Below are 13,858 nucleotides of genomic sequence, written 5' to 3'. Positions count from 1 at the left end.
AAGTTTCGGCTGGCTATTTGAAGTTTATATCGCCATATATAATATGGCATATTTTTATAACATATGTATGTATATTTATATCCTCTAAGCCTAAGTGACCAAAAAGTCATAATGAAAATTATTAATATTTCAAGGCTTCTTATCTTATGTGTACAAGAAATTTTCTGGCTAAATCTTGGAGATCTATAAATTCATCTTAGAATATATATGTATATCTGATTATTGGTTAATGGAATTGTCTTCCCCATATATGTTACAGTCAACTCATTATGCCCTTACACCACGTGGTTAAATTGCTAAGCATATGGCCCTGCAATAAACCATTTGCAAATACATTTTGGCACTTGGTATATATGTATATCGTGATATTGTACTTAAGAACCATCACGACTTAAAAGCTCTTTTGAGTGTTAGTTAGGCCTAGGTCATGGTTATGGTCAAGGTCATTCTAGTTTCGATTTGGTTTGGGATTGGTTATTGGTGTGGGCTTGTAGGGGGGGTGGTGGTACACTACTCAGTCCTGTGCTTTTTAGTACAAATAAAACCTTTGTTCTTGCCATTTCGGTTCCTTGGTCGCATATTAACAGTGCCTCATCATCAAAAGCGGTGACCAGCGAATCGGTGCAGGTGTTCTCAAAGGATATACGTAAATCGTTCTCATTCACATTCAATACGGAGCAATATGAGCAACGTACAGATTCTTCACTATCGCCGCTAAGTAATCTGTGAATAAAAAAAACAACAAAAATATTGTTGTAAGTGGTTTCCGGTTATATGGCAAACAAACAAACAAGCACACAAAAAATTATGCCATAAGGTCAGATAGTTGTAAAATAAATAAATAGTGAAAGTAACTATGTGTCGGGGATTTTATTTTTATGTTTTTTTCTTCGTTTTTTTTTTTGTATTTTTTTAATTATGGGCTCACGCACTACAATACAAGCATTAGCCATACAATCGCCGCCGCCGTCGTCGTCGTTGACGTTGACGTCCCTCACCTTGCTGAAAAAGCTCAATGATTGTCAAGGTCTTTTCCTCCTCCACCTCCTCCTCGTCCAACACCTGCTGCTCCTCCACGTTCTCCTTGACTGTGTATACACTGAGCCTATGTTACGGAAATGGAGCAAAAAATCGCGTGGTATTCACTATGATGGATTCTATTGTTAGAGAGACGCGTGCACAGTTTTTCTTTATTTTTTTTTTTCTTTTTTTTGTTCCAGTTCACACTCAATTGTTGGTTGGTTTTTTATTATTATTATTAGTGTATTTTTTGTATTTTTTGATAAGTTACGTTTTAATTAAACCTAATGAAGCTGATTTAATTTAATCTTGGCACTAATGAATTTATTAGTTATTATATTCATTCCTTAAATATCACATCACATCACATCCACACATTGCACTGCATCAAATGGAACTTAGATCACTGGAATCAACCACAAATAGCTCGAGTTGATAATTCAATATCGTATTACAAGTATTATTATTATTATTATTTCAGCAATTGTGGTTTATTATTTGAAATGTGAAACGTGCAGATGTTTTTATATATTATTATTTTTTTTTTTTTTTGCTGATTTGACACCAGTCCGCACTATTCCCATGTATTTTTTTTTATGGGTATTGTGATATCTTGTAGGTATATATATCCACGTTTTATATATTTGTATATATAGCTGTTTTTTTTTTCAAGTTATTACAAGCGCTAACTTTATGCGACTAGCGGATGCCGCTCACATACTGAACCATTGTAGCCGGCATAGACATTGAGATACTCCGAAAAAAACAAAAAAAAATTTATAAACACAAAAACAAAATTTCACGAATATGTTTAGCCGAAGTCTCAGATATTTTTCGGACTGGGATTCGTGCGTCCTCCAGATGCAGATACAAATATACTCACACACAGAGAGAGAGAGAGAGTGGAAAAGAGAGAGATTGAGCAAAAAGGGGGAAGAACTTTTTGAGGCACTATATCATCTACTATTACATATGTATGTATGTATGTATGTATCTATAGAAGTTGATATATATTTTGTAGTTATGTTGGTTGTCGCTTTCATTTGGTTTACCTCGAATATCAATTAGGAATTGAAACTGGAACTGAAATTGGCTATGTCCAATGGGGTGGTGGATGGAGGGGGGATAGATTGGGTCTATACACATCAATTGCCTAATTAAATAATTTCTCAATTGACACCAACAAATTTACTTTTACTCTATGAGCGAAGGCGACTTTTTTTTTCTTTTCTTTTCTTTCTTTCTTTTTTTTTTTTTTGTGTAGTATTTTTCTCTGTGTGATTTGTTGTAGTTTTCTTTTTACTTTTTTTTTTTGCTGCGGATGCTGCTTCCAGTTGCTGCTGATAACCTGTTCTGAACCTCAACTTGCTGCTGTTGCACAATAAATAAATAAAGAATGTTTTTATATATATTTTTTTTTTTTTGTGTTGCTTTTTAATTGATTTCGCGACGACGAACAAATTATAGCCGCGTCTGTAATTTACTGCCATTCTTCGAAAATACAAAAAAAAAAAAGCGAAAAAAAACTATCAAATCTAGAGAGAAACCCCTCAAGAAAAGTAGCAAAACAAACACCTCTCTCTCTCATAAAAAAAATAAAAAATATGCAAATTTTTTTTTGGAAAACCAGTCGAGGAAGTTCTATTATCGAACAGAGCCCAGAGTCTAGGTCTCGGTCTCGGTCTCGGTTTTCGGTCTGAGGTCTAGATCAGTGGCAATAAATTAAAATTCTATTGGGAGATAGACGACGACAGTTGTTTACTTTTGTGCAAACAACAATTCATTATGATAATGGAGCAAAAAAGTTTTCCGCATCATTGACAAGTTTCTTACTATTTTAGTGTCAAAAAAAGTAATGCAAACCCGTTTAGTTTGACAGTCTAGACTTTACAAAATCGATTAAGGTATGACTAAGATTGCACTGATTGCTGCTGATAATAAAGTTGATCAGGCTTTAAAAATCTGATTAATTACACATTTAGCTCCAAGTAATTAACTTTTCTAAGCGATGATCACTTGTCAAAACGTTCGTTTATTTGTGACTATCAATTATGGCAATGCAACTAAGTTAAAACGGAAATATACAAATAATTAACATCCATAAAAATCATGACTATGATTTTTAGTCATTAAAGATCACTAAGCCGAAATTAAAAGTGATCAACAACTAATTGAAGTCTATTTTGGGTGACTTTTACTATGGTTAAAGGCCTATAACTAAATCAACAATTTAAAAAGTCTTCAATTTAGTTAGTAATCTTGAGCGAATTCAATCTTTAGAGTTTTGCAACTGTTTACTCCTCTAGATTATGTCTCTGCTCAAGATCACTAACTAAATTGAAGACTTTTTATAACCTTTCATTTAGTTTTAGCCCGACACTTGGGCAATTGATCGCTTGATCTTTCACTGCATTCCGATAGAAAGGGCTTAAAATGAAGAGTTTTAATTAACACTTATTGAATAATCATGGAAAAAGTGTTGAACTAAGTTTTAAGCCATTAACTAGACGCTCGATGGCTTGCTCTTGGGATTGGAATCCAACGTACTAACTAATTAAAGCGTTTTTTACGATGACTAAAACTTTGACCAAGTTTTTAGGCCATCGCCTAGACACTCAATTGCCTTTGACTTTGATATAAGACTTAGACTCTCGATTAATTAATCTTTCACTGCACTTAGAAGTTTAGGGATTGAACCTTTATTACTAACTTTCTCGACTAAGTTTTAGTCGACAATCTAGACACTCAATCTCAATCAATATATATCGTTTTATAAGGATTGAAATCATCCACATTCACTTCTCAAAATCATAAGGATAAAGATGCTTTTACAACTTTGACTTAGTCTTAGCTAAGTACTCGATCTATTGATCATTGAGCACCTTAACTAATTTAAGCTTATTGAACCTACATTGCAAACGTCTTTGACTAAGTTTTAGACCATCACCTAGACACTGGATCGATTGATCATTAACTGCATATCGAGCTCCAGGGATTGCAATCAAGAGCACTAATTAATTAAAGCCTTATTTACGATCATTGCGAGTTCATTGCAAACGTCATTGATTTAGTTTTAGGCCATCACCTAGACACTTGTTCGCTCGCTTGATCGATCGATCGATCATTCACCGGTATTCTCAGAACTCTAGTTTTGTTCGCGCACACACTTGAAAGTTCACTGAGAGTTTTGCGTCTCTCGATCTCTGGGGTTTCTGTTGGACATTGGATGTCATTATGCAAATGCTGGCCGATAAGCTCCAATCGTCTGCTCCCAAAATGAAATAAAGAAAAACCGGTAAGACTCGACAACGTCAACGAAAACGGAGACGGCGATGTTTTTTGTTTTTGGCTGGTACTTTGCCGCTTTGCATGCTTAATTTGTCTGTGTATTTGGGCTTAAACTTGTAACTGAAGGTACAGGTTGAGGCGAAAAGAGTATTAGAAGGGTACTTACCTCTCGCCGAGCTTGCTCTTGTGCCTGCGTATGTGACGTCTATTGAAGCTATTCGTGCACGATGTGGACGTGGGACGCGTTGGATACGGATACGAATGCTGCACACCACCGCCAAGATTGTGTAGTTTTAGGGTAGCCGGTGCTGTGGCCGATGTCTGATGCTGAAGATGATGATGATGATGATGATGCTGGTGATGTTGTTGATGGTGAGGAAGTTGTTGCTGTTGCTGTTGATGATAGGGATGGCTTCCCGTGTGGTGGCTTGTATGATGTCCTAATACTCCTGCACTAGCTACTGTGATGGTTGATTCGCCAACTGCCTCATTGGCCGCCTCGGAGCCCTCCTGCTGTGAACCGTTGCTAGACGAGTGATGGGTATAGTCTGTAGGGGCGCTCAATTGTCGATTGAATTCGGCCTTGCGTCGCGTCAGATCGGTCAGGCAGTATTTATTGAGATGACCGTTGCTGGATACGGAACTCTTGGGTGACGAGGCTGCTGCGGCTGAATAATGACCCTGTGCATGAAGCTTATTGCACGAGTTACTACTGACACTGAGTTTATTGCCGGCGTGTTTGCCGCTGCCAGAAATTTTGGCCGCCAGCGATTGCGGCACCGGCGGAGGTGGACTTTTGCCCGTTGTTGGAATGGTGGCGGCCCTATAATCCTTGCCGCCGTCACTTTCGCTCCTCACCGAAGCTCTGTATGAGGGAAAGGTTTTCGTTTTGCTTTTCAGTGAGCCGTTCAAGAGCAACTGTTGCTGGCGTGCCGCAACGGCGGATAGGGCTGGCAATTGTTGTTGCTGCTGTTGCTGTTGCTGCTGTTGTTGTCTCCCTGTCGATGATGATGAGGAACTGGCTGGAGCAGATACCGAACCAATTTGAGGATTTGGTGTACTGCTAGACTGCAACGAATGCTTCTTCTCCACCAGATACAAATTGAGATATTTATCACCCGGATTCAATGAATTATCCGACACGGCGTTTGATTTTGATATGATCTGGTGACCCTTCTTTTTGGCCGTACGTGTCTTTAGCGATAGATTGCGTAGTTTCTTCGACTGTTCCTTGATCTTATTGGTGCGCAAGAACGATGGACTATTCGCTATGCACTTGAAGATGTATGTCTCATTGACCAATTGCTGTTTATCGTTATCGTATTCGCTGCTCAAGTTAAGATTTAAATTGGTACGCTCGGCCAATTGTTGTTCACTGAAATGACTTTTCAATAGCAAGGCGGAATCAGAGTCACCAGCTGCTGCCGCTCCTTCTGCTGCTGGGGCTGCACTTAAACTGCGGGTATATTCATGACATGCATCGTAAAGGGCCGAATGGCTGCTCGGACTGTGGCGGCTATCGCTGGAATTTTGCTTGGATATGCCACTGGACAGACGACTGCTTGTGCTGCGTTGACGCTGATGATCCTCATCACCGACGCCGATGCCGATGCCGATGCCGACGCCACTGCCACTGCCGCCGCCTCCCGAACCGGAACCTGTTCCTCTTAGCAGCGAGACACTATCGCTATCGCCGCGTCGCCCCAAAACCTTGACCTTGCTCTTCAATGACTCACAGCTGCAGGAGATGGACTGGCGGGCGGCTGCCTGGATGCGGGCTGCAACACCGACACTGCTGCTGCTGCAGCTCTGTTGGTCCGCCGCCTGGGGACTGGGACTGGTCGATGTGGTCGACGAATGCGAATGGAGGGCAGGTGCAGGAACTGCTGCTGGGGGTGCCGGCGTGGCCGGCGACGCCTGTGCGTAACTGAGGCTGATCAGAGACTGGCGCACCAAATGCTGATGCGAATGCGAATGCTGTCGCTGATGATGGTCGTCGGGGCACAAGTTGTCTCGGCTAGCGCTGGACGGGAAGAAGAACATAGAGACATTAAATGAGAACGGTTTAACGAGACATACTGGTCCGGGTATCGGGCTTGGCGCATAAATTTATCTATGTTGGAGAGGCTACGCTATAGTGAGCAAGGAAACGGTGTGGAAAAAGACACAAGAAAGAGACCAAAACGAACAAACAAAACCAAACACATAGACATTTTCTTGTTTTTATTTTTGTTTTTGTACACATATATCGTATAAATGAAATAAACAAAAGAACTTGTTAATTATAAATATTGATTGTGCAACATTGTCAGTGGCTCTACTGGGTGGTTAGAGTGCAGAGGCGGCCCCGAAAGGGGGGGAGGGGGGAAGGGGAAAGGCTGAGTTCATCATCTACACATTTATAAATATATACAATGGATGCTTTTGATCGCGCGAAAAATTGAACTAAATTAATGTATAGAGAGCAAACACGCATGGCAAACACTGATAGGAAGAGAAGCAGCAAAGGCAGCGGCAGCGGCAGATAGCAAAGGTCGCCAAGGGAGGGAGGGAGGGGGCGGATGAACTCGTGGCGAGGGTTGGAGGCAAGCTAGGGGTTATCCCAAGAGATAAAATATATGGAATGGAATACAGTGGGCGTGGCGGGGCAACAACGGAAGTACTCTAAATCAAATTTCCCTAAAAGCCAGCGATAAGATAAAACTGCGTCAGACGATGCGTCCGTTCAAACAGAAAAAATATATACATATTGATAGGGTATTCAGCGGGTGGGTGTATCAGGAGTGGGGGGAGGGAATCCCTTACACTGGAAGTGATAACAGAATTATGGGTAGCAATTTGTTGATAGCTAAATTTATGGTCCATCTTTTTCTCTGCTTGGTTTGGTGTCAAATTATCAAGCAGCAGATGTTTTGTTTGGACTTAGTTAACAGAATTTATTATCATTTATCTGAATGTTAATCATTAAGCATGACTGTTAATCAACTGTCAAGCTTAAGAATCAAGGAATTATCCAACTAGCAGACAGAACATTTGTTAATACTCAAATACGAATTAATTAATCTATTAGCACTTAAGTAATAGAGGTTTAAGAAATGTGTTAATCTGTCTGTTAATTATGGTTTAATTAACTATTTAACACAAATTAAAAGTAAAAGATAAGGAAAGAGATATCTTAAAGAACTTTAATCGCAGTTCTATAGAGAAGGTTTATCTGACATATTAGATTTTATAAGAATTACGTTAATAACCAAATAATCAAAACAAAAATGGATAAATTAATATTTTATTGAAATGAATTTTAGGTTTTTAACTTGTTGACACAACATTTTTGGAGATCAAAGACAGAAACAGACTAAGTAATTTTAAATAAAACTTTAAAAAATAGGTATATATTACTTATGCCTTCATATCTCTTAACTAAACCTATTCTTACTACTGCTAAGTCTAAAAAATATAACTAGTCTTTTGCCTTAGCCTCGAAATATATTCATAGCATTCAACAAAAAACGGTTAGTAAGTGATTTCCGTTGTTATTCGGAGAACCATTCACTTTTTTCACTTCACGACTTTCACGACTTCTCTTTCAACGCTAGAATTGGTTGAGAATTATAGCTAGATAACACAAATTTAAAAAAGTCAGCACGAAATAAAGTCAAATTACACAGCAATTTTCAAGAGAGATTAGGCCGCCATAGAGAAGTCTCCTTCAAGGCTAGAATTACAATTAGATAACATGAATTATTCAATTACATCAAATTACTCAGCTACAAATAGATAATCAGTGAGGTTAGGTCGAAATAGAAGTAGAAGTTGAACTACTGTAAGAAGAGTAGTTGAAAGATGCTAAGTAAAACTAAATCCATAGAGCAAAGCATTGAGGCAAAATAGAATTAAAAACCATTTTGTTTTAGATTAAAGTTTTCAGATAGATTAGTTGGGGATATGCTTTTACTTCTTCTTCTTGTCTTTAAACCACACGCCAATGGTTTCAATTTGTAATCAATTTCAGAAACAAGAGGAAGATGGAAAAATCTTCATGGAATCTCTTTCACTTCACAGCCCCCGTAAATTCATTTTGAGTTTTTGGATTATCTTACTCCCATGAGCTTTTCCATTCATTCCACTGTTCGTTTAGGCAATCAATGGGATGAAATGTTTGGTAACTATGGCAGGAGGGGGCCCTGTGGATGAGGTGGCGCGGAGGAGGCGATATGTACGAACAAAAGAAAAACAATTCAAATGCTTTTCTAATACATGTCATATCTCTCTCTATCTCTTTGTATGTATCTGTGTGTGTGTATGTGTGTGGGTGACTGTGTGTGTGTGTTGGGTGTGCGTGCATAAAGCTCTCACACAATAATGCCTAGGCCCTGAGCTCTGACTTTCAACTTTGAGGGGTTCTGGGTCTAGGTGATGCTTCTGGTTCTGGTTCAGTCAGCAATCCAAATTCAAACTCAACTCGTTTACGGCACGCAAAATCTAGAGCAAATATTTGCCTTTTTGCACAAAATTGAGTGAACACACACACCACACACACACACACAGAGAAGGAAAAAAAAAGGAAATTGCGGGCACCAAATTGGATGGGGGAAATTGTAAAGTAAATCGAAGCTTGACAAACTGAAATCAATTTCACTCAATTAAATGCTTACACGCCATGGGCATCATCACAATTGCAATTAACTGAATTTGGTAATTGTGCAAAAAACCAAAAAAAAAACTTAAATAAAACTTCCATTTCAATGGTTAAATATTTGTACAAATCATTTTAACAATGATTGGGCAATAATTTACAGCAGCAGCAGCAGCGGCAATTGCAATCTGAGAAGATTTTTGTATACATTTCTATATCAACAAGAGGTTTACTCTTTTTGTTGTACCCTTACCAAGGAAGGGTACATTTATTTTGGATATAAATTGGCATTTCAGACTCTATAAGCTAATAACAAAAAAGACTAACTAAATGAAGTGCCTAATTGGTAAAATTTTATAACCAAACTCAATCATTACAAATTCTTAGTCCATCTTAAAAAAGTTATAGGCAATTAAGAGGATCAGAGGAGGATATATATAAGAGGATATCTCCTAAAAGTATTTCAAAAGAGTTAATTGTATATAACAATCTCGAGGTGGGCGCTTTGGAATTTCTAAAACAATAAAAAAATAGGATTATTCTGAAGATTACAAATGCAAATGCAAATATTTAACAAACAAATGATTATAATTTAAATGTTTGGCGATATCCACTCCTCTGTATCATGATCGATGAAGATGTGGTCTATTAAATGCTTTTGAGCTTGAACGAGTGGACTATAACAGTGTCTTATCTGACTTACAATTAGACCCGTGGAGTTGTTTTATCTATTGGCCTTTCAAATGCTGAACATCTTGACCCTATAAAGTCACATTCATTTTGACCAAACTCGGATCCAGAAGGGGTCTTTTACTTTAATTATTTTTTACTTTTTTTGCTTGTCTTCACGCCAAACTTGTGGATCTTGGAAGTGGCCATGTTGACTAATCCTCAAACTGACAAAATTACAGAATTTCCTAAGCCGAGGATCTTAATTTTGTGATCGAATACTCTCCGATAATAGTTTCTAGATTCGTTCATGATTACAACTAATTGTAAGCGTTTGGCTTGGGTAGTAAGTTTGAGAAAATGGTTTTTGTTTTTGACAAAAACTTTTGTTTCAAATTGTTAAAAGAACATCACAGATGCCGGATATTCCAACATATTCCTATATCTATAGGCAAAATAAATACGAACCCTTGTTGCCATATCTCAAAAAGTGAGAGACTAAAAGAGAGAGATAAGCTTAAAACTTGGCTCAACAATATTTAGTTCACCTTGCAAAGGTATGAAAAGAGTAAACAAAATATTTAAATTAATGTTTCATCCAATATCTGAAAAAATTTATGTATCTAAGAGGTTTCAATACAAATCTGAGACCAATTACATAAGTTAATTATAGGTAACTAACTAAGTAACTAGCTTTCACAGCTTTGTTGAAATAGTTTACTAACATTTTAAGGTGGCTAGACAGACTCAAAGCCAATTGGGTTGACCCCTTAGTGCCGATTAGCCCTTAAATTATATACAGGAAAACCTCCATAAAACGAATCTGAGCAGTCTGACATATTCTTCGTCAATTCTATTGATTCGCTTTAAGTACTTGTACTTATTTTGTTTTTTCTATGGGACTTTGTTATTTTGAGTTTTTTTTTGCTACAACGAAATGTACCTCGAAAATTGTTATATTCAGATTTCACTGTGCTATTATATAAATTCAAGGCGTAAGGAAATCATTGACTGCAGTTGTCTGTGATTTCAATCTTAATCTTTGATTTTTTTTTGGGGTTCAATCTGAGAGAAAGTTTGACTTTGATGACTTTTTCATTTCGATTTCGAGTGTTTGCCACCTGGACAAGAGCAGACAAACAAGGCAAACTAACCTTGCCGTAGATAATTGTATTGCGGGCAATGTCACAATGTTGTTGGCTATTTCTTTTTTTTGGCGCATTGAAGGCATTTTCGAGTGGCCCTCGACAGGGCACACGTTGCGGATACTGCGGACCAGATTCGAGACTTGAGATGAGAGAACACGTGCTGTCAACCTCGGGGCAATCGGCCATTGAGAGTTTTGTGCTTATCTGGTTTGCTGGTTTTCCATATAAATGTTGGGTAAATACATATATACGAATATACAATTTTGTGCTTAAATGAAGCTGTCAGTTGCTGTGTTACCCCCTTCCGCCTCATCAGCATCATTGTTGTTGTTGTCGTCGTCGTTAACACCCTCTGTCCCACAATTAATGATTCAAAAGCCAATTGAAGGCATTAAGCGTAAGTAAATTCATAATTGACTTGACTGCTGCGCCTGCATTCCATTTGGGTTGATCGAAATTAAATCAATTGCTTTCAAATATGTAACTGGATTAATTTCACGTTTTTGCATTGTTCTGGAAAATTTTTGTTCGCATTCTATTTTTAAATAATTAATATAATTGTGGGCAAAATATACATATGTATGGAACTCGCGACTAATTAGACGAAAGAGGGAAATGGAAAGGGGAATTTCGATGGGAGGGGAGGACTGAATCTGACAGAAATTCGAATGAGAAGCAAAAGCGGAAGGAAAAAGCAAAAATTTTCGCTCAAAACATTGCCATTGAAAATATTTTCAATGTAAACACATTTACGTAAAAATATTCCAAAACGGAAATGTTTACATTTTCGTTTTTCTTTTGATTTCGAGCCAAATTTAAATGAATCCGCACGGGACTCAGTCAAGAGGGACGAACAAAACGAGCAGCAAATAAAAATCGTTTTTTTGTTTGTGTTTTTTTTTAAACATATGATTATATTTAAAGAAAGATTCCTAAATTGTTAACTAAACAGTTTATTTGCTTGCTGATGTTAACTAAATATTATGTTTAGTGGCTATTAAATCTACATGTTAGTAGTCTAGACTAAATTTATTTAATGTTAGGCTAAAGTTGAATTTGTTTGAATTGCCCTAAATTCGCGATTACTTATCAATTTCGAAGATTGTAGTCGATTGGGCTTTGAATTTATGGCTTAAACTGAAATATCTTAATTTAGCCAAAGAAAATAGTTTTAATCTTTAGTTAAAAGCTAGTTTTAATAAATAAGCAAATCAAATTTAGCTAAAAAAATTGATTAAATACCCAATCTGGCAACCCTGAGCATTTTAAACCGTCTCCTTAAATATTTTAAACTTGTATATCTAAAAATACTAAACTAAAGTTCAATACTTAAGAATAGAAGATATTTTCATTTGATTATTCGTCTTATTGCCAAAATATAATCTAAAAGGAGGTTAAGATACTTTAATTGATTAAATTAAAGATATGGTACCTCTTTATTATTATTTATATAAATATCTGGCATCCCTAAACTCTTCAAAAAGTTTATTTTAAGATTCAATAAGGAATATATTTTAAAAGGTTTTTGTATAAAACTAATTGAAATATAAGAAACTTCTTTTCGATGATCTAAAATAAAGGTCTAATTTTTGAAAAAGATTTTCGAAAAAGTTAGCCATATGATCTCTCAACGCCAAACTGGACGTCTATATTTCTTAACAATGAATGATATTTGCCAACCCTTTTGTATATCCCTTCTCTACACCCATGAGTAGTAAAATTTATTTACTGTTTAGTCCATTTGGCAAACTTATAAATATAATTTTAATTACATTTTCAATAGCTCTAGAAAAACAAAAGGTGAACCCCAAACTAGAATAGCAAATCATTTCTATAGTTTCATTTCTCAGTACACATTGAAATTATTAGGTTTCAACAATGAGCAATGCAAATCAACCATTAGAATAATATATATACATATATTTTTATAATTTTTATATAATTATAGACCAAAAAAAAAAAAAAATTGGATGAATTTTGAAAAGATTTCCGCTCTCACATTGATGTACATGTAATTAATATTAAGAGCACAAAGCTCTCGCTAATACAATGAGTTCTTTTCGATATGGGGGGGGGCCTAACAATGGAATTAAATCGGCAATTCTCCATTAATTATAAAGAGTAATTAAACAAAACAAAAATTGAATAATAAAGTAAGAAGGAGACAACAGAAAAACTGCTACGTCACATTTATTTGACATGCCAATTCAAAAATATTAATTCAAAATAAGATTTATGAATACAATAAGTGTTTTTTTTGTGTATGTACAGAGATTTATATAGTATATAGAAGGGTATTTGGGTACTTTTGAACACTTGAGGACAGGTTTGAGAGAAATTGTTTAAAGCAAATTGAAAACGAGCAATATTCAAGCGATGCAAACTATTAGCATAGAAGAAGAGGTTTAGAGGGTAAGAAAAGTGCATCAACTATATATATGTATATATATATATTGGAAATGTGTAACATCAGGGTTTGGATATATGTATAAAAGAGATAGCGAGAGAGAGAGAGTAACAGTTAGAGTTAATAGCATTATTTAAAGTGTTATTGGTTATTTATCTTAATTGTGTGGGATTTACATAGTTTAAGTTGAGGTTGAGTTAAGATTTGTGTTTTTTTTTTTTTATGTATAGTATTTGTAGTAGCTTTTAGCAATAGCAAGTTCATAGAAGATTTAGAAATTGAGACTACATAATATACACATATATGTATATATAAAAAATATGTATATATAAAGAGAGAGAGAAAGAAAGAGAAAGGCGAAAGGTGGGAAATAAAATTGTTTGTTTTTTGTTAAGTTTGATTTAAGAACTTTGTACTTCAGGTACCTTTACTGATTGTGGTTGATGTTGGTTGGTCTGGAGGGAGAGGGGGAATTTCAGGTCTCCAACACACAAAATTATGAAAACGTGAAACGTTTTCTTCTCTCTTTTGAGATATGACGCAAAATGTATATAGTATTTTTTTTTTCTCTTTTTTGATTTGTTTCGAACTTTTTTTGTTTGTTTTTTTTTCTGTTTGTACTTTTTTAAGCAAGTTTTCTGTAAAAACAACAACAACAATGACACAAAATAAATATATATATTCTTTTTT

General features: G+C 36.1%; 1 protein-coding gene across 8 annotated transcripts in view; it reads right to left on the bottom strand.

The window, feature by feature from the left end:
* The window catches only part of LOC6638247, a 31,371-nt gene that overhangs the window by 13,845 nt on the left and 3,668 nt on the right, over window positions 1-13,858 (bottom strand). For 5 of the 8 annotated variants that reach the window (XM_047009506.1, XM_023176002.2, XM_023176011.2 and 2 more), the window contains exons 2-3: window positions 4,475-6,331; window positions 558-723 (exon numbers count right to left, since the gene is read on the bottom strand). In XM_047009506.1, coding sequence (XP_046865462.1) covers window positions 558-723; window positions 4,475-6,331 — 2,023 coding nt within the window. Of the gene's footprint in view, window positions 1-545; window positions 724-4,474; window positions 6,332-13,858 lie in introns of all 8 variants that reach the window. The other 3 variants (XM_047009507.1, XM_047009508.1, XM_047009509.1) reach the window with 1 other exon arrangement.

This window comes from Drosophila willistoni (genome assembly GCF_018902025.1).
Source record: "Drosophila willistoni isolate 14030-0811.24 chromosome 2L unlocalized genomic scaffold, UCI_dwil_1.1 Seg139, whole genome shotgun sequence".
Lineage (NCBI taxonomy): Eukaryota > Metazoa > Arthropoda > Insecta > Diptera > Drosophilidae > Drosophila > Drosophila willistoni.
This window is presented reverse-complemented; position numbering and strand designations above follow the sequence as displayed.